Source organism: Bos indicus x Bos taurus, chromosome 10, assembly GCF_003369695.1.
Source record: "Bos indicus x Bos taurus breed Angus x Brahman F1 hybrid chromosome 10, Bos_hybrid_MaternalHap_v2.0, whole genome shotgun sequence".
In the NCBI taxonomy this organism is placed as follows: domain Eukaryota; kingdom Metazoa; phylum Chordata; class Mammalia; order Artiodactyla; family Bovidae; genus Bos; species Bos indicus x Bos taurus.
Window position 1 is genome coordinate 1470483 of NC_040085.1, and position 20395 is coordinate 1490877.

The following is a 20395-nucleotide window of genomic DNA, read 5'->3' on the forward strand; positions in this document are numbered from 1 at the left end:
TCTATGGGGTCACACAGAGTCAGACACGACTGAAGTGACTCAGCAGCAGCAGAGATGAGAATAGTTTGCAAGCATTTCTTAACTGGTACTGTGTTATCTTTAGGTGAATTTTACTTTTAACTGTTAAAAACATTTTTTTCTTTGAATAATATTTTAAATCATTGGTTAGTATGGGTGTACAGTGGACTGAATAATGGCTCTCAAAGATATCAGGTCCTAATTCCTGGAATCTATACATGTCATGTTATTCAGAAAAAGGGTCTTGTGAAAGTGAAAGCGTTAGTTGCTCAGCGGTATCTGACTCTTTGCAACCCCATGGGCTGTAGTTTGCCAGGCACTTCTGTCCCTGGAGAGTCCTATGAACAGAGGTACCTGGAAGGCTACAGTCCATTAACGGCTCTCACGGATAACAGGTCCTATAGGTTCCTGGAACCTATACATGTCATGCTATTCAGAAAAGGGTCTTGGTTGTGAACTAAATGTGATTAAATTAAGGATGTTGAGAGGTTTTCCTGGCTCGTTTGGGTCAGCCATAAATGCAATCACAAGTATCCCGTAAGCAGATGGCAGCTATGCACAGAGAAAGGGACTCAAGTGATGTGGTCACAAGAATCTTGGTTGTTCGTAATTCCCTCCTTTTCAGGAATTAAGTGTATGGACTTGCAGCTCTCAGAAAGTTCAGGATTGTCCCTTGTGTACGAGGGCTGGGAATGGGGAAACTGGGCTGGGGTCGCTGGGAGCGGGGGGAGGCGGGAGCGGCCATTTGCTGGATCCGTCTGTTTTCCCCTCAGTCCTGGTGAGGAGACGTCATAATGTGACTTCCTCGGGAACAGAAAACCCGAAGCTGAACTGAAGCAGTGATTTAGAAAACACATTCAAACATTCAAGCACATGGAATGTGTCCAGTGCTTTCAAAATTCAGAATGATGGCGCCATACTGGGGTCCTGAGTCTAGAAGGGAGGAAGCTGTATCAGGAACTAAGGGCAGGCTGAAGGAGCAAGGAGGTGAAGCTGCAAGGAGACAGGAGCCCGGCCTCACTTCTGGGAGTCACCCTTCTCTGGCCATGCCACCTTGAGGGATGACCAACCCTCTTAACAGTTTCCTCACTGGAAGTGAAAGTTGCTCAGTCATGTCTGACTCTTTGTGACCCCATGGAATGTAGCCCGATAGGCTCCTCTGTCCATGGAATTCTCCAGGCCAGAATACTGGGATCTCCTGCATTGAAGGCGGATTCTTTACCGTCTGAGCCACTGAAGTGGGGATTAAGAGCTATGTCACAGAACTGCTGTGAGGACCGGAAGTGACAGCAGATATAAAACAGCTCTGGCAGTTTGTACACAGTTTCCCCAGAGACTTTGTGTCCAATGCTTGTCAGTTCCTCACCCCATTTAAATTACTATAAATGTGAGGTGAAAGGAAGGAGAAATTCTTGGTAGTGAGTAATGTGTTTACTCTTCAGTATCAAACTATCCATGACACTGGTTGCTTGTCTGTTAATCACAGCTAAAGTCAAGCCTTAACTCTTATAAACTGAGCATTCTTTTTTTTTTTAATTAATTAATTTAAAAAAAAACAACTTTTTTTTTGGTTGTGCCATGAGGATCTTAGCTCCCTGACCAGAGATCGAACTTCACAGCCTGCACTGGGGGCACAGAGTCCCAACCACTGAACCACCAGGGAAGTCCAGCCTGAGTATTCTTTTTAGGAATCAATGACTGAGAATCTCAGAAGAAATCAAAAGGATCACCTATGTCTTAAGACTGGCCTAAGGAGGTAGGGTAGGCTTTAACTTGATAATCGGGCTACAAAGGAGTCTCAGGTTCTGAATCACAATAAAGGGTCAACTTCCTGAAAGAAGCTGGTCTGAAAACATTCCAATTTAGGGCAAGGAAAGAGAAACTGAGATTCAGTAATTCATCTTTCTGGAATCCATCTTATTTGTATAGAAGTCATTTAGGGGAACAGTTTGATGAGGTTTTTGCCTCCGCAAGGGAGGTGTGAAGGGATGAGGGACAGATTGCTTCAGAGGAAGAGGTTGCAGGTTTGCCCTGCCCTGCAATGCCAGACTAATCCATCAGCCTATATTAGTAAGATTAGCCATCTGTTAGCCTCAAAACCAGAGGCAGTCTTTGTTTCCAGTGGTGTGTGGGCTTGGGAAGAACAGCCAGGAACTAATAAATAGCACAGACCTTGAAATGCCAGGCACCCGGCTGGGCTTCTACAGCCACTGTGACGTCCAGTCCTGGCAATCCTGTGACGTGGGTGTCATTCCTCACTTCAGTTAGGAACTGATGCTGAGAGGTTCTGCTGTCATTCAAGGTCACATGACTGGACAAGAGTGACCCCGAAACGTGAGGCTGGGCTTCGTCTCCTAGCTCTTCCATGGTGTCCGAAGCTCCTTTTCAGCTTGGGCCTCATCCTTACAGCTTCATCTGCCCCTGTCTTTGCCTCTTAGTAGCAGACTTCAAGAAACCCACGTCTGAACAGTTTAACTCTGGATAAGCTGTTCTGGAAAAGAAAGACCCGTTCGATCCAACATCATACGGTCCTCTCTGGGAGTGACGCCTGCTTCTCTGCTGATTTAAACTATACAGTTTGTCCATCAGCCTTCCGTGTTATTTTCTCCTGCTTCCAGCTCAAGAAGTAACTTTTAGTAGGAAAGCATCTTTTGCCAGTGGAAATGTCCTTTCACATTTTTCTCCAGCCTCTTCCACATATAATTTCTGAAAATAATACCCTACCTTGAAAAAGTTTGGTTGAGCTGTTAGAGGTTAAATCAAGCTATTGTTTCCAGGAGAATTATTTCTGAGCCCTCCATCTCACAGCTCTTATCGCCCCTGCTCCCATCCACAGGCATGCACCACGGACATGCCACATACACACCCAACACTCTGTCCCACCCACCTTCAAGATGAGTCGCTGTGAAAGGAGGTTGCAAGGACACTTCTTAGCTCTTCACATCCCTTTAGGAGGCAGCTTTTTTGGCAGTCTGCCTTAGTCTTTCTGCTCTGTGCCTTAAACTTTAGCGGACTGCTTGAAAAGTAACAGTTCACTCTAAGCTGCATTCTTCATTGAAATGTAAATTCCCTTATACTCATTCTGTTTCTTCTAGAATTCCCAGAAAGAAAACAAGTTTTATGTTGCAAACATTGAAGAGGAAAACTTTCTCCCCACATCTCTTTTTTAAAAATACACAGTACGATTGAAGATGATTGATTTAGGCAGCTCTGGTCCACTATAGAGTTTTGTATCTCTAACTAGATAAAATATTGTCAGAAATTTTACCATTGTAGGATTGTTGGTAATTTGAGGGAGAAAAGATGATTTTGCTGCCTTTAATTCCTCGGTTAATAAGCTGCTGTCACCGAGGAATACATTAAAACACTTATCAAGTAGTGATTTAAATCTAAAAATTAGTGCTGTGGAACTTAATGTCCTGCCTTTGGAGTGCTTTTAGGGAGCATTAGGATTTGTAAGCAATGAGGTGGACATGAAGGGAATGAAAGATTCAGTAATGGCCACATAAGACTTCAGCGTACCACTCAAGTGACCCAAAATCTGGCCTCAGGCATGAAAGAGGCTGTACAATAAAAGCTGTTTTGTTGTTATTGTTATAATAGCCAAAAGGTACTGTATATATTTTAGGTCCTTTTAAAACTTTGCTACTGAATACTACTTTATTCCTCTTCTGACTTTCAAGCAGGCCATTCTGTTTGAAAAATAGTATTGAATCTTTGTGGCAGAAAATATTTAAGATGCATGGATCACATTAAGAAGGCTCTGGGACCAAACAGTGTTACAACAGCCCTGAGCATTTTTCTTTACAGGAATAAGCTTAAAAGTAGATTCAGGGACTTCTCTGGTTGCCCAGTGGGTAAGACTCCACACTTCCACTGCAGGGAGCGGGGGTTCAATTCCTAGTTGGGGAACTAAGATCCCCAATTCTGCTTGATGCGGCCAAAAAAATAAAGAGAAATTAAGTATATTCCTTACCACCCCTGAAAGGAAAAAGCCCAGCGAAAGGAATATGACATTTAGGAAACATAGCACCCGAGATTTTTCTCTTTTCAAGACCTTGGGTTTTTCAGTTGGAAACTTTTGGCGGCATTATCATGTATTTATACGGTAGTGAGTATGGTGTGACTAGTATGTACTTTAACAATGATCTCATTTCTGTGCTTGCTCAGAGTTTGCTTTATCTCTTGTGTGTTGTATGTCATGTTTGCACAGACATGAGAAAACCACCCATGTTGTTTTCCTGCTTCCCCGAGAGGTCAGCGCTGAATCTGTGTGTTTTTGTTGGCCAAACCTCAAAGTCTTGTTAGATGGAATATAATGGGAGAGACTGGGGAAATGAATTTTTTTCCCTCATATTTCCTTTGTGAAACAATTTGATATAACACAGTTTCTGTGAGTTGGATGAAGTAGTCAGTCAGTCAGTCAGTCAGTTAGTTCAGTCGCCCAGTCATATCCGACTCTTTGCGACCCCGTGAACTGCATCACGCCAGGCCTCCCTGTCCATCACCAACTCCCAGAGTTTACCCAAGCTCATGTCCATCGAGTCAGTGATGCCCTCCCACCATCTCATCCTCTGTCGTCCCCTTCCCCTCCTGCCCTCAATCTTTCCCACCATCAGGGTCTTTTCAAATGAGTCAGCTTTTTGCATCAGGTGGCCAAAATCCTGGAGTTTCAGCTTCAACATCAGTCCTCCCAATGAATACCCATGAAGGAGAAGTAGATGAAGTAGAATTGGTCACAGTGTCACAGTTTCCTAGAGCCTTTCCTCTCTTTGAGAGGTTATGCGTGATCCCAAGACTGTAAGAGTGTTGCTCCTCTTTCCTTACCTTGGCTCTGTCTCCTGAAAGGCCCTCGAGCCTTCAACTCCCGTCAGTAAATACCATTCCCTTGGATGGTTCACCCCTTTCCTACTCTGCCCCATGCCTCCTACCTCCAGGCAATGGGAGCTCCTGGTGTCCTCCGCGTATGTTGTCCGTCTCTAAACGCACTGTTCCCTCTGCCTGGAGTGTCCCTCCCCATCCTTCTTGCAACACGAATGCTGCTACCTCCCTTAGGACTTTTGAGTTGGGTCCCCGCCTTTACCCTTGTTTGCCTTTCCTGCCTCCTCTGTGACTCCTGGAACACCTGCTGCCCTTTTCTCACCCTTCCTGCCCTGGGCTGTCCCTGTGGGCTTGTTCCCGGCCATCCTTCCCCATTCCCGTGGGCCCTGCAACTCAACGCAGGGTGAAGTCTGCAGTCAAACCCAGCCCCATCCATCACCAGAGTAAGAACCTCACAAGAGCAGGTCGTGGAGATATACTCACCATGGGAATCGGTTGAGCTGTGATGAGGGATTCAGGGAAGTATGAAATGGCATTTGGGAATCAAGCCTTTCCTGGGGGAAGGCTGCCGTGCTGTGAAGTGAGTCAGGGCGGCCTGACCCTGGGGACTGCGTGCAGGCTTGCTCTCTCTTGTGTGTGTGCCCTGGGAGTGGCTCCTGCCTCCTGTCCTATCCCCGGAGGGCAAGGTAGGAGCGGTCACTTCAGTAGCAGAGGTCACCTCGGTAGCAGAGGTCTGAGCATGAAAGGGTGGTACTGGGGTCCTGCCTTGGTGAATGGGATATTTTTACACCGGAGGGGAGGAGAGGAAGGTGCACAAGGAAGAGATCAGTGTTGAGAAAGGGCAAGGTAATATGGGCAAAAGGTTGGAGCAGAGATTTCCTGTTCTAGAATTAGTAGTGGAGGGAAGGGACAAGGTCTGCAAGAAGCCCATCCTGGAGAGCCTTGACTGCTAGGCTGAGATGTTTCCGTGTTATCCTGTGCATAGAGGTGTGTGTGAAGGTTTTCTTGTTTTTTTTTTTTTTTTGTATTGGAGAAATTTGAGATTTAATTTTGGGATTCCCTGGTGGCTCAGATGGTAGAGTCTGTCTGCAATACAGGAGACCTGGATTCAATCCCTGGGTCAGGAAGATCCCCTGGAGAAGGAAATGGCAACCCACTCCAGTATCCTTGCCTGGAGAATCCTATGGATGGAGGAGGCCGGTGGGGTCCATGGGGTCTCAAAGAGTCAGACACGACTGAGTGACTTCACTTTCACCTTTTTTTCTCAAAATTTAATTTTAATTTTTACCTTAAAAATTTTTAATTGTTAATTGATTTGCAATGTTGTGTTGTTTTCTGCTGTACAACATCGTGAATCAGCCATAAGTGTACATGATTCCCTCCTTCTTGAATCTCCCTCCCGCCCACACCCCATTCTACCCCCACCGCCCCCCAGGTTGTCATGGAACACCAGCTTGAGCTCACTGGGTTGAACTCCCCATGTTATACAGCACCTTCCCACTAGCTATCTGTTTTACATATGGTAATGTATGTGTTTCAGTGTGAAGGTTTTGAAGCTGCAAGATGAAAGAAGCAGCTTTAGTGATGAGAGGGGAGGGAGACTTGGGGCAGGAAAGGAGACTGTTCATTTGAAATAGTCTTCGCAGCCCCAGAAAACCCAACACTGTCCACTCAGTTCACAAAAGCAAGTCCTGTGTGACAGGCAGTGGGGATTCAAAGGTAAGGAAAGTAGGGTCCCTTCACAGGCAGAGGGTCTGAGCTGTCACATGGTGGTGAGACATGGCAGCCTAAAGGAAGACGCACCAGTGGCAGTAGGTATTCCCGGCTGGTAGGAGCTGTAGCCAGGCTGCAGGGTGCTCAGATCACAGCGGTAGGGTTGGTCTCTGTTCACTATGAAATGAACAACGCCCTCTGTGTGCTGCCACAGTAGCTTCGGCCAGAAGCCTTTCTGATGCTATCAGCTGCAAGCCCTTTCAGCTGATCTCTCTTTTAGCTGGCCTCTCTGCTTCATCTCTTGTCCCCACCATATTCCATCCTCAACCTGGCAGCCAGGGTGATCCTGTTCAATTACAAGTTGTGCTGCATGCTAAGTCATGTCCGACTCTTTGCGACTCTTATGGACTGTAGCCTGCCAGGCTCCTCTGTCCATGGGATTCTCCAGGCAAGAATACTGGCGTGGGTTGCCATGCCGTCCTCCAGAGGATCTTCCCAACCCAGGGATCAAACTTGCATTTCTTATGTCTCCTGCATTGGCAGGTGGGTTCTTTACCAGTAGTGCTGGGAAGCCCAAATTACGAGTCAGATCATGTTATTCTCTTCACCAAAACCCACAGTGGCTCCCATCTCAGATAAAAAAGTCCTTAGAGTTGTCCAAAGGCATCCCACCTCTCTGGTCTGATCTCCTCCTGCACTGTCCGTTCCCCTCTGACCACACTGGCCTGCTGGCCGTTCCTCAGAACAGCCGAGATGCTCTCCTTGATGCCCTGACCCTGGCCCTATGACTTCTAGGCTAACTTCTCACCTCCTTGAAGTCTGCTCAGAGGTCACCTGACCATCCTTTGAACATCACAGCCTGTCCCCAAACCCTACCCTTGACTCTTTCCATCCCCCTGACCCTACTGTACCTTTTTCTATCTGTGAACGCTAATTGCCTTCCAACAGGATACATCAGGGACTTCCCTGGTGGTCCAGTGGTTGAGAATCCACCTTCTAATACAGGGGACCTGGATTTGATCCCTGCTCAAGGAACTACGATTCCACACACCTCGGGGTAGCTAAGCCTGCACCACAGCTAAACTCAGTGCAACCCAAAATAAGTATTAAAAAAACTGGATACGTCACATTATTTCTTGTCAGACCCTTACACACTGTTCTCCCTCTACCTCCAATTAAAAGCAGGAATCTTCATGTTTTGTTAACTGACACGTCACAACTGCTTAGAACAGTGCCGAGTACAAAGTAGAAGGTAGTAAGTATTTTTCCAGTGCATTCTGATATATCTGCTAGGACTCATAAGGCCTAGATTTCTTTTTCCTATTAAATGGGTTTTGGCCATGGGAGGACGAGTTGATGCTGTCACAGCCTAAATTCTCTACATGTTTTACCCAGTTTTTGTTTTTCTTCAAATGACCCATTTTCTCTGAGATTTTTGGTGCAACGTTTGATGAAATATGTACGATAATTAGGAAAAAACATGAAGGCATCTTTTCAAATAAAAGAAATTTACTCAGCAATTGGGTCTAAGCATGTTGTACCATAGAGGATTGATTTTATTTTACTTTATTTTATTTATTTATTTTTGGCTCTTCTGGGTCTCCATGCTGTGTGGGCTTTTCTATAGTTGTGAGGAGTGGGGGCTACTCTTTGTTGCGATGCTCAGGCTTCTCATCGCAGTGGCTTCTCTTGAGGAGCACAGGCTCTAGGCCGTGCGGGCTTCAGTAGTCTTGGCACTTGGGCTTAGTTGTTCTGTGATATGTGGGATCTTCCCGGACCAGGGATTGAACACGTGTTTCCTGCATTGGCAGGCAGACTCTTTACCACTGAGCCACCAGGGAAGCCCCACCATGGAGGATTTGTGATTGGCAAGGCTGAAATCAACTTCACTTGAAATCTAACAGTGCTAACAAGTGAGCACCTCCATTCCTCTGGCTTAGTTCCCTGGTTCAGTTCAGTTATTCCTGACAACAGTGATGAATTCTCCATCATGTCTTAGGGAATATTTCAGTTTCCCCTCCAATTATATATGCCCCTTACCATTCATTTCATTACTTCCTTTTTTGAAAAATAAATACATGCTAGAATACAAGATGAGGAAACAATAATTGCATAAAAGGATCACGAGAGTTTTAGGGGTTTTTTTGTTTTTGTTTTGTCACTTAACCTGTTTTTCTCCTATGCATATACATATTAACATGCTAATACACACCCTCCTACTCCATCCAAAAAAAAAAGCTGTTGAAGGAAATATTAGAAAGTCTAACAGTTAACGTCCAGAGGGGAATTGGGACCTCTTTTAGATTCCCAACTGGAAGGGTTCCATGAAGATGATGGAAGTGGTTTGCTTTCTCTCCCCAGGGAATGTTCCTTTTTTTCTAAGTGCGATTTTTAGACGTTTTTATCATAGAACTCATTTCTCAATGGGATTTTATATATCCAGGGGATAAACATTGGTTCTTGGGAGGTCAACAATATCTTTTAATGCCCAAAGGACAGATATACGCATAGTACATAAATAAATAGGCAGAAGAGCTATACTTTTAAAATTTCATGGAAGGGCATTGAGGAGGAAACATCTAAGAAAACTCCTAGAGGCGGCTGCAGTAATGAAATTTTGGTTGTCTAACCTATCTTCAGCGGCACCAGCCTAGGGCATGAATGGTGTTCTGAACTTTGTGCTTTCACGCAGAGAGAATAAAAGTTGTTTTGCTTGTCGAGTCCTAGTGAGCTGTGTAATAAGGAGCTCCAAGGGCATGAATCCGTTAGGTGGAGCACACACCATCTGATCCGTTTGTCAGGTTCTTTATTGAAGGGACAGAATTGCTCAGGGTACCTTGGATCCTGGAGGGTTAAGTAGAGAATTTCTTGGGGTCTGGTGGTTCAGAAGGTAACTAATCTGCCTGCAATGCAGGAGACCCAGGTTCGATCCCTGGATTGGGAAGATTCCCAGGAGAAGGGAGTGACTACCCACTCCAGTATTCTTCTCTGGAGCATTCCATTGACAGAGGAGCCCAGAGGGCTACGGTCCATGGGGTCACGAAGAGTCAGACACGACTGAGTGACTAACACTTTCACTTTTAAGGACAGTAGGCAGGAGCAGAGTTTGGGGATGTGAAAGGTATTGGAAATGTCCAGCTTAAGTTACCTTCCCTAAGGCAGTGTGTGTTTTTCGTTTTTTATTCTAGACCTCTGCCATTAATTCAGCCTCCGTTGATCTCTTAGGATTCTTCCTGCTTTAGTTCCTTCTTCGAACTCACCAGTGTTCTCCCCATTTCCATTTCAAAGTCCTGGGAAAGACTCAAGTCCTGCATCCTCATTTAAGCAGAGCTGAAGGCAATGGCCAGAAGGCCTCTGGCCTCATAGACAAGCAGCCCTGGGTCAGCTGGGTCAGACCTCGTTAGGGACTAGAGGGTGTCACACATGATTTGGACACAGCTGCCTGTGCCTGAGGAATTTCCCAGGGTCACTTCTCTGAGGGCTGTGGTCAGAATTCGCTCAGAAGATGGCTTCTTGAGGGTGAGGTTGGCGTCCTGAAGTTTCACCTGCCTGAAAGTACGAGGCTTACATAACTGGTGTGTTTGACCTAGTTGATCATCACTGAAGGTTTTCCACTGGGGCTTCTTTCATCATACTTGGATAAAGAATTTTAAAACTTGTCTTCTGATAGCTTGTCTAATGGCGTAGCATCGGGAAAGGTAAAGTTTGCCCAGACTTTCAGTCTCAGAGATGGTCTCTCTCATGAGACTGATTGTTGTGCAAACCTTGTAAGAGGAAGCAATTGTCTTCATCTCTGTTTTCTCAGCACTTAGGACTTAGTGCGTCTGACACATGGGAATTTTCTAGTCAATTTTGTGACTTGACAGATGGTCATTCACATGGAAGAGATGATTGGTAAATCTGAAAATTCAAACATCATCAAAAGGCAAATGCCATGAACTTCTGTTTTATCTCAAGTCAGGAGAGTTGTTATCTTAAGCCTCAGTCCTGTACCTTGATATTTATGAGTTGTTTTTTTTTTTAATCTGAGCATCAATTTTGAAAGAAAAGATAGAGTGGAGAGAAAATTGCAACATGTAAGTCAAGTATTAAGCTCCTTAATACATAAAGAGCCTTTTTCAAAGAAGTAAATAAGGAAAGAACCTTCACTTGTAACATTCTTTTTGGCCTACTTTAATAGATATTTCACATTCTAAGAAAACATGAGCAGCAAACATTTTTAAACTCATTAATCAAAGAAAGGCAGATTATATAATTTACCTTATCAGATTGACAAAAATGAAAACATTCATCACCACTTCTAGGCTTAAGGGAAACAGGCATTCATATCTTTTATGTGGGAGTATAAATAGTATTTAATGTTGGGAGGATGATTTAACAACAGGTATTTTTATGAGTTAGCAAATTCCTTCACAAGAATGTTTATTGCCACAGTGTTTGCAAAAGTGAGAAAGTTTAAGCAACCTGCATGACTTGGAATAAGTGACTGTTAAGTGTTGTAAACAGAAATGATGAATCTTGGTGTTTTGGATCATTAAAAATTTGTGGAGTTTGATGATATTGTGTAACTGAAATAGAATCATATCAAATAATATCTTCAGTATATGTATTGTATTCAGAAAAATGTCTATGAATTTTCTTAATTATATGTATTGCTGGATCAGAAGTTACAGTTCTTCTTGATACTTTCCAAAATTTCTTGAATTTTTATAATAAGCTAATAGCATTTCCATAATTGGAAAAAATATTTGGTACAAAGCGTAGTATATGGAAGTGAGAGGAAGTCTTAGTTACTTAATAGAATACCCATCACTGTAATGCCTTGCTGATAATTTTCTTTTGAAGGTCCTTCCCAGTGATTGAACAAGGGAAAGCAGTTCGATTAAATGCTTTAATGTTAACATATACTATTTTACAGGTTATTAAAACAGAAACAAACAGAGGCAGCATGGAGCGGTCGGAGCAAGAACATTTCAGTTAGATGGTCCTGGGTTGGGTTCATGGCTGCTGTTGTGGAACCTTGGGTGTTGAACCCGCAGTCTCCTCACCTGTGAAATGAGTATATTCACAGTCCCTGTCCTCACAGGCCCGCTGTGGGGAACACTGAGGGTCGTGTGTACATAGCACTTAGCACCACCTGTGACTAAGCGCACAGATGGCTCTTCTTAGGAGGAGAAACCTCTCAGGAGGGGCGTAGCGTTTCCTTCAAGAGAACCAAACTTGAAGACCATTAATTAGAAGTTGCTGCTCACTGTAGAAAGAATGACTGTTGTGGTGGTATATTCGTTTTTATTACCTAAACTTAGCAGCTTAAAATAACACTTGTTTAAGCTATGATTTTCCAGTAGTCATGTATGGATGTGAGAGTTGGACCATAAAGAAGGCTGAGTGCCAGAGAATTGATGCTTTTGAACTGTGGTGTTGGAGAAGACTCTTGAGACCCCCTTGGACTGCAAGGAGATCCAACCAGTCCACCCTAAAGGATCAGTCCTGAATATTCATTGGAGGGACTGATGCTAAAGCTGAAGCTCCAGTACTTTGGCCACCTGATGCGAAGAGCCTACTCATTGGAAAAGACCTGGATGCTGGGAAAGATTGAAGGCAAGGGAAGAATAGGATGAGGTGGTTAGATAATATCACTGCCTCAATGGACGTGAGTCTGAGTAAACTCCGGGAGATGGTGATGGACAGGGAAGCCTGGCCTGCTGCAGTCCATGCGGTTGCAAAGAGTCAGCCATGACTGAGCGACGGAACAACAACAGATCATCTAACACTTTCCGTGGGTCTGAAGTCCAGGCGTGGTTTACCTGTGTACTTAGGGATTCTGGAAGTTGCCATCACGGTGGTGACTGGGGCTGGTTCTCAGCTGGAGCCTGGCTCGGGAAGCATGTGCTTCCCTCCTCGCGTGGTGGTTGTCAGTGGTCAGTGTCCACGGGGTTCATGGCAGTTTGGTGCTTTAACGCCAACAGGTGGGGAGAGGAAAGAAGAGAGCACAAACCTGCTCGCGAGATGCAGTGTAATCTTCCATAACACAGTGTGATCTCGAAGATGACAGTCTGTCCCCTTTGGCATATTCCAGGGGTTAGAAGCCAATCCCAGGTCCTACCTGTGCTCTTGGGGAGATTAAGCATCTAAAGTATGAACCCCGTGAGTGGGGATCGCTTGGAGGGGGTCTGTTGGCCACAATGGTGTTCACATTCATGTGTGTTGTGTTTCAAACTCAGAGGCCAATTACTGTTAATATTTTAGGAGGTGATTTGGTTGATAAAAGTGCTGGTTTATAGCTTAACAGCACAGATTGGAAAGCAAGATGAGGTGACACCGTGCTTCTTTAGTGTTAACTGGGAAAGGCCCACAGGCTGTCTTTGGCACTTTGGAGCTTGAGGACATAGCTCTCTTCCTGGTTAATCTGAGATCATCCAACTTGGGGAGCTTTTCAGGGACTCACGACTCACTTTTCTGTAAGTAATGGGTTATGGAAATATCCCTTCAATGGTGATTTTTCCCTCCATCTCTTCTAAAATGTAGTACTGCTTTCTTTTATTATTTGTGCTGTCTTCATGAGAAGTACTCATTTCAGTGAAAATAAATAGTTCTTTGTCTTGCCCAGATTCACTGCTGAGCTTTAAATTTTCATTTGTTCTCTAGACTGAAAAACGCCATTTGTTTTAACTTCTCAACTATTTCATATGAGAAGTGTGGCACTCCGTGTCCTCTGCCAAGCCCCCCGCCTTACACTCACCCAGAGTTATTGTGACTAGTCAGCTCTCCTCTGAATAGAAACATGATGATAAATATTGCTAAGAATTCTCTGGGTATCATAAAAGCCGTAAGGCTAATGTGATTGCTCTTTGAGATGATTATAGTCAAATGCAATGCTGTGATGTTTTGGAGGTACGCTTGTAATCCAGAAGATGGGGAGAAGTGATTGATTACGCCCTTGATCAGGGATAGAAAGCTCTGATGAACATCGGAACTGTTTTCATGCTGTGAGCTGACATACCGGCTCCCACTTTACAGTACTTCTAGCGGCTGCAGTTGGAGATTCTGGAATGTTCTATCTCTTCCACTTATTTAGCATATCCTGAGTGGCTGACTGACCAAACTTAGCAAGGCATTGTTAAGTCAAGGGCTGTCGCACAGTGTGGAACTCTTGTATGAAGAAAAACCAAACCTCCCAACTCTTAATAAAGAGACTGTGTAGTCCTCATGATACACATTCTGATTGTGCATGGTGTACAAATTCAAACAGAGACCGGAGAGATGCCTCAATATTCTCCTAGACCAGCTGTTTGCCAGAACCCTGGATTGGGTAAATAAGTATCTACACATTCCCATCCCTCTTAATGCCACACATTTGTGTAGCACGTAATAACTTTTCGGAGTGTTTTTATATCTCTTTTTTTTTTTAATTTTAAAAAATTTATTTACTTTTGGCTGTGATGCGTCTTCGCTGCTGTGCGGGCTTTTCTCTAGTCGTGGTGAGTGGGGGCTGCTCTCTCATTGTGGTGGCTTCTCTTGCGGTGGAGCACGCGCTTTAGGGTGCACGAGCCTTGGTAGTTGCGGTTCCCGGGCTGCAGAGCACAGGCTCGGGAGTCGTGGCGCACGGGCTTCGTTGCTCCATGGCATATGGGATCTTCCTGGACCAGGGAGAGAACCCAGGTCTCCTGCATTGGCAGGAGGATTCTTTACCACGGAGCCACCAGAGAAGCCCCATATCTTTTCTTAATTGAATGAATGCATCCAAGTTGTGAAGACGAAGTAAGTAGTACCATGTCCATTTGACAGAGAAGGAAACCAAGGCTCAAGGACTTGACTTGCCAGGATGGTGTTATGCACAGACAAAAGCAAGTCCTTATTCCAAACATCAGGCACCTTTTATTAACCAACTGTGATGAGTAGCAGGGAGTCAGTTTGAATCCCAGATCTTCCACATTTTGACTTTGTAACCTTGGGCTATTGCCAAAATTCAAATCCTAAGTTTTCTCATGAAGGTAGAAACCTATCTTCTCATAGATTTGTTTAGGGTTAAATGACAATTTACACATAGTCCCTAAACCTGGTAAGCTCTCAGCACTTGGTAGTTATTGATATAGTTTATGCTGGATTTGATACATTGCTCTTCTTCTCACATCTCTGATGCTTGTTGGGCTCACCTGGTGTACCTTCTTCAAGCACTGGATCTGGTTGTTTGAAATCAGTGAAAGAGAGAATGTTAGTGAATTCTGAAGGTTAGTACTGGTTAGTACTTGATCTCTGGGCTCCTAGGTCATACCCTCACATCGGAGAGTTGCTGTGATATCAATGAGAAGCTCTGAAGGCAAGATGATGAGCAGAGAAGAGAAGAAAAAGAGGAGGGTGGCTATGTTTTTATTACATTGAAATATAGTTTATATAATAATAATTATTATTACAGGTATACAATGTAGTGGTTTAGTATTTTATAGATTATACTCCATTTAAAGTTACTGCAAAATAATAGCTATATTCCCTGTGCCGTACAGTATATCCTTATTGCTTATCTTTTATACATAATACTTATACATATCTAGTGGAGTGGGTTTGGGGCAAATGCTTGAATTTGCTGCTTAGATATATTAGCAAATTGTTTAAAGAAAAATGGAGTAGGGATAGGTTTTAGTGTGGCATCAGAAAGAGATGTGAGTTCTGACCACATGGGAGGGAACTTAGATTCTAATTTGCCATTAGAATGGATCATAGTCATTATTGTGCTAACACAAGAAGCCATCTCTTCTTAGCCACTCTCAGAATCGATCTCATGATGCCGGCAGATAGCCTGCTGTGATGAGGGTCGAAGCCTTTTCTATGTATGTAAAGGAACATTTCTTTTGGAAATTAAACATCTGGGTGCTCATCCTGGTTCTCTGTGAGTCAGAAAGAAGCTTTAGCCCGTGACTTTGAAGCAGATGTATTCTTAAACCACATGAAAAGCATAGTTGCCCTGTATCTGGATCTTCTTTTCCTCATTTAAAAACAAAACAACCCCTTTAAGGGGAAAGAACCCTCTCCCTTTTTTGCCTGAGATCTGAGACATGTTGCATAAAATAAAATTCTCTGTGCTCTTCTAAATTTTAATACTGGTATGTTATGTGTGCAGTTTATATTAAAGGCATGGCATCACACATGTACACACATGCCCACCAACATTTAATGAAAGGCTATAATTTCAAGATAAGACTGTATCAAGATATACAAAGCAGTCTGCTTTCTCACCTAACTGAACTCACGGACAAGTTGCTTGCACTTTCTAAGTTACCTGTAAAATAAGAATAAGAAGAGCTGCCTCGCAGAATTGTTGCTGAGACATTAAACTCACAGCAACTCAAATATTAATTTCCTTTAAAAAAAAAAATGGGAGCCCTTGCTTTACTTTCCTCGGTTGCACGCCCCGCTTCCTAACTGTGGACAGCTCCTGATTAATTGGAGGTGACTAGATGCTGGTTAGAGTGGCTGCATTGGCTCACTGGTGGAGGCAGTGGCTTGAGAAATGGGAGTGTGTCTTCTTCCCATAGCTAGACTGTGTCTCGAGCTAAGGACTTGTCGGTGTAGCGTTGTCATAACAAAACATTTTTTTCCTGTTATAGAAAATGTAGAAATGCTTGCAAAGGAAAATAAATTTCATTTACAACCTTACTTTATAGAAATAATACATTTTTATGTCTTCTTCCTCTCTTTTTTAACTAGCTGTTTTTGTGTAAACATGTCTTGCCCCCCAAAATACATAGAACATACATGCACAGTTTAAGGAATAGTAAATATGTGGGTGCCCATCACCCAGTGAAGAGCTAGGACATTACCAGTATCTTTGAACCCCTGTGTGCCTGAATCTTGATTTATTTCTTTGTGTTCTAGTTCCTACTGTATCATGAGCATTTTCCTATGTTGTTGTCGTTTTAGGTTGCTTTCTTCTCTTTGGAGCTTAAAGTAATCAGAGATCATGGGCTAGCCTTACCCTAATTGCTACTGGCTAATATATGACAGGCACCCTGCCTTAAATATCCATCTTATTTAATTTCATAGCACCCTATGAGCTGCAGTATTTCCTCATTTTATTCATGGAAGAAATTGAGTTTCAGAATGTTTTAAGTAAGTCCCAAGGGAGTAGACTCACCAGAACTGAGCCCAAGTCTGTTTCCAAGTTCCTTGCCGTGTCCACCCCTGCTAGGCTGCCTTCTGGCTGTGTATTGGAAGTGCAATGCACATTTAAGGAATTGGTCATTAAGTGTAACGCCTGCATGCGTGCTCAGTTGCTAAGTCACGTCCAACTCTGTGTGAGCCCATGGGCTGTAGTCTGTCAGGCTCCTCCGTCCATGGGATTTTCCAGGCAAGGATACTGGAGTGGGTTGCCATTTCCTCCTCCAGGGGATCTTCCTGACCCAGGGACTGAAACCACATCTCCAGTAGTGGCAGGTGGGTTCTTTACCACTGAGCCACCAGGGAAGCAGTAAATGTAGTATTTCTGCCTAATTCTAAGCAAGAAGAACACAGGTGACTGGCTCTAGATTTTAGGAGTGCTGGTGCCAGAAAAATCCAAACCAGCGCAAACTTCAACAAGAATTGTGAATAAAAGAGGAGAATTTGATGATCTGAACGGTAGTGCCTATGAGAGGTCTGCCTTTCTCTGGAGGCGCCTGTGGTGTTGGGTTGTCTGGTCATTCCCGCTCCTTCCCCACCACCGCCACACTGCGGTGGTCAAGTCAGAGCTCTTGTGTTTGGAGTAGCCCTCCCGCTGTGTTTTCTCCAATTGTGTATCTCTAATTATGGCGCAACCTGGGAGACCTTGCCTGGTTGAGTCCCAAAGAATGAAATGGTTGCTATGGTTGCTGTGGCAGCGACAACGTGGAGCTCCAAGTTGACTCGAAAGTCGGGCTGCTCCTGAGTAGAAAGAGCAGAGGCTCAATTCGGCAGAGATCCGGTTGCTCCTTATGTTCTGCAGGTACAGTCGCCGTGGCATCTTGGTTACATGCTGTGAACTCTTAAGAGGTATAGAGCAGTAGAATGTGCATAAAGGGTTGTGTGTGTAGGTAAAAAGGCATTTTTCCTGTAAATAACTTAGTTCTTATGTGTGGGGGTCTTGCTCTTGTTCCATTTAGTGAAGCAGCTGTGATTCAGCTTGATAAATTGCTCATCTATATAAACATAACCTTCAGGTTTGCCACAGTGTCTTTTTGAGGTGTGGAAATCCACTGCCTGGGACGAGTGAATTGCAAAACATGATTAGGATGTCCCTAAGTGGCCGTTCAATGCCATCAGCCACCACCACTTGCTGGGGACAATAAAAGAAGTGGAGGGATGCGTTCACCACTTGTATATATCTTTGAATTCTCACACTGTGGGTGTCCAACCTAAATGATGCTGTAACCAGTTTCGGTTTAGTAAACCATGCTTGAATTAAAATATTAATAGGTTTTTTTCAAAACTTTGTTTGTGAGACCAGTGCAACATAAAAATAATGTTGACTTCATATCTGAAGTAGGAAATAATTTGTCTTATTTTAGAAAGTTGGAGAATTTGCTTATTCTCTTTCTTGGGAAAGGTTACTCAAATAGGATATACCTAATGTGAAGTTCAGATTGGCTTCCATTTCTTGTTGTTAAATTTTTTATTTTCTAATTTAGATTTTTTTTTCCCCTTAATTTCAGTGTGGTACAGATTGACTTTTGATACCAGACCTTCCTTTGTTGGCACAGAGTCTTAGAAAGCCAGGAATTCTCAAGGGTTGCTTTTCTTTCCACTTGGACTGGTATTCTTTCACAGTGGGACAGGCATTCTTCTGTTGATTGAAGCTCTCTGGAAATGACTGCCTAAGATTCTTGCATCCCGTAAGATGCATTTCGATTGCCAGATTGTTTCCGAATGCCTTCCCGGCACTGCTGAACCCCTGAACCATTAGAGCTGGCCCTGACTTTGGCTGTGGCCTTGAAGCAGGGCAAAGACTAATAGAGTTTTGCCAAGAAAGTGCACTGGTCATAACAAACACCATCTTTCAACAACACAAGAGAAGACTCTACACACGGACATCACCAGATGGTCAACACCGAAACGAGATTGATTATATTCTTTGCAGCCAAAGATGGAGAAGCTCTATACAGTCAGCAAAAACAAGACCAGGAGCTGACTGTGGCTCAGACCATGAACTCCTTATTGCCAAATTCAGACTTAAATTGAAGAAAGTGGGGAAAACCATTAGACCATTCAGGTATGACCTACATCAAATCCCTTCTGATTATACAGTGGAAGTGAGAAATAGATTTAAGGGCCTAGATCTGATAGATAGAGTGCCTGATGAACTATGGATGGAGGTTCATAACATTGTACAGGAGACAGGGATCAAGACCATCCCCATGGAAAAGAAATGCAAAAAAGCAAAATGGCTGTCTGGGGAGGCCTTACAAATAGCTGTGAAAAGACGAGAAGTGAAAAGCAAAGGAGAAAAGGAAACATAAACATCTGAATGCAGAGTTCCAAAGAATAGCAAGAAGAGATAAGAAAGCCTTTTTCAGCGATCAATGCAAAGAAATAGAGGAAAACAACAGAACGGGAAAGACTAGGGATCTCTTCAAGAAAATCAGAGATACCAAGGGAACTTTTCATGCAAAGATGGGCTCGATAAAGGACAGAAATGGTATGGACCTAACAGAAGCAGAAGATATTAAGAAGAGGTGGCAAGAATACACAGAAGAACTGTACAAAAAAGATCTTCACAACCCAGATAATCACAGTGGTGTGATCACTGACCTAGAGCCAGGCATCCTGGAATGTGAAGTCAAGTGGGCCTTAGAAAGCATCACTATGAACAAAGCTAGTGGAGGTGATGGAATCCCAGTTGAGCTATTTCAAATCCTGAAAGATGATGCCGTGAAAGTGCTGCACTCAAGATGCCAGCAAATTTGGAAAACTCAGCAGTGGCCACAGGACTGGAAAAGGTCAGTTTTCATTCCAGTCCCAAAGAAAGGCAATGCCAAAGAATGCTCAAACTACCTCACAATTGCACTCATCTCACATGCTAGTAAAGTAATGCTCAAAATTCTCTAAGCCAGGCTTCAGCAATATGTGAACCATGAACTTCCTGATGTTCAAGCTGGTTTTAGAAAAGGCAGAGGAACCAGAGATCAAATTGCCAACATCTGCTGGATCATGGAAAAAGCAAGAGAGTTCCAGAAAAACATCTATTTCTGTTTTATTGACTATGCCAAAGCCTTTGACTGTGTGGATCACAATAAACTGTGGAAAATTCTGAAAGAGATGGGAATACCAGAACACCTGATCTGCCTCTTGAGAAATTTGTATGCAGGTCAGGAAGCAACAGTTAGAACTGGACATGGAACAACAGACTGGTTCCAAATAGGAAAAGGAGTACGTCAAGGCTGTATATTGTCACCCTGCATATTTAATTTATATGCAGAGTACATCATGAGAAACGCTGGGCTGGAAGAAGCACAAGCTGGAATCAAGATTTCCGGGAGAAATATCAATAACCTCAGATATGCAGATGATGCCACCCTTATGGCAGAAAGTGAAGAGGAACTAAAAAGCCTCTTGATGAAAGTGAAAGTGGAGAGTGAAAAAGTTGGCTTAAAGCTCAACATTCAGAAAACGAAGATCATGGCATCTGGTCCCATCACTTCATGGGAAATAGATGGGGAAACAGTGTCAGACTTGATTTTTTGGGGCTCCAAAATCACTGCAGATGGTGATTACAGCCATGAAATTAAAAGACATTTACTCCTTGGAAGGAAAGTTATGACAAACCTAGATAGCATATTGAAAAGCAGAGACATTACTTTGCCAACAAAGGTCCATCTAGTCAAGGCTATGGTTT

At 43.5% G+C, this 20395-nt stretch overlaps 1 protein-coding gene across 2 annotated transcripts in view; it reads left to right on the forward strand.

Moving 5' to 3' along the window:
• The window catches only part of IQGAP2 (IQ motif containing GTPase activating protein 2), a 307119-nt gene that overhangs the window by 76135 nt on the left and 210589 nt on the right, over nucleotides 1-20395 (forward strand). Inside the window, exon 1 of one of the 2 annotated variants that reach the window (XM_027552912.1) lies at nucleotides 17489-17509. The exons of the other annotated variant lie outside the window; for it this stretch is intronic. Coding sequence (XP_027408713.1) covers nucleotides 17499-17509 — 11 coding nt within the window. The 5' untranslated portion in view covers nucleotides 17489-17498. Of the gene's footprint in view, nucleotides 1-17488; nucleotides 17510-20395 lie in introns of those variants that run through there. 2 annotated transcript variants of the gene reach the window in all.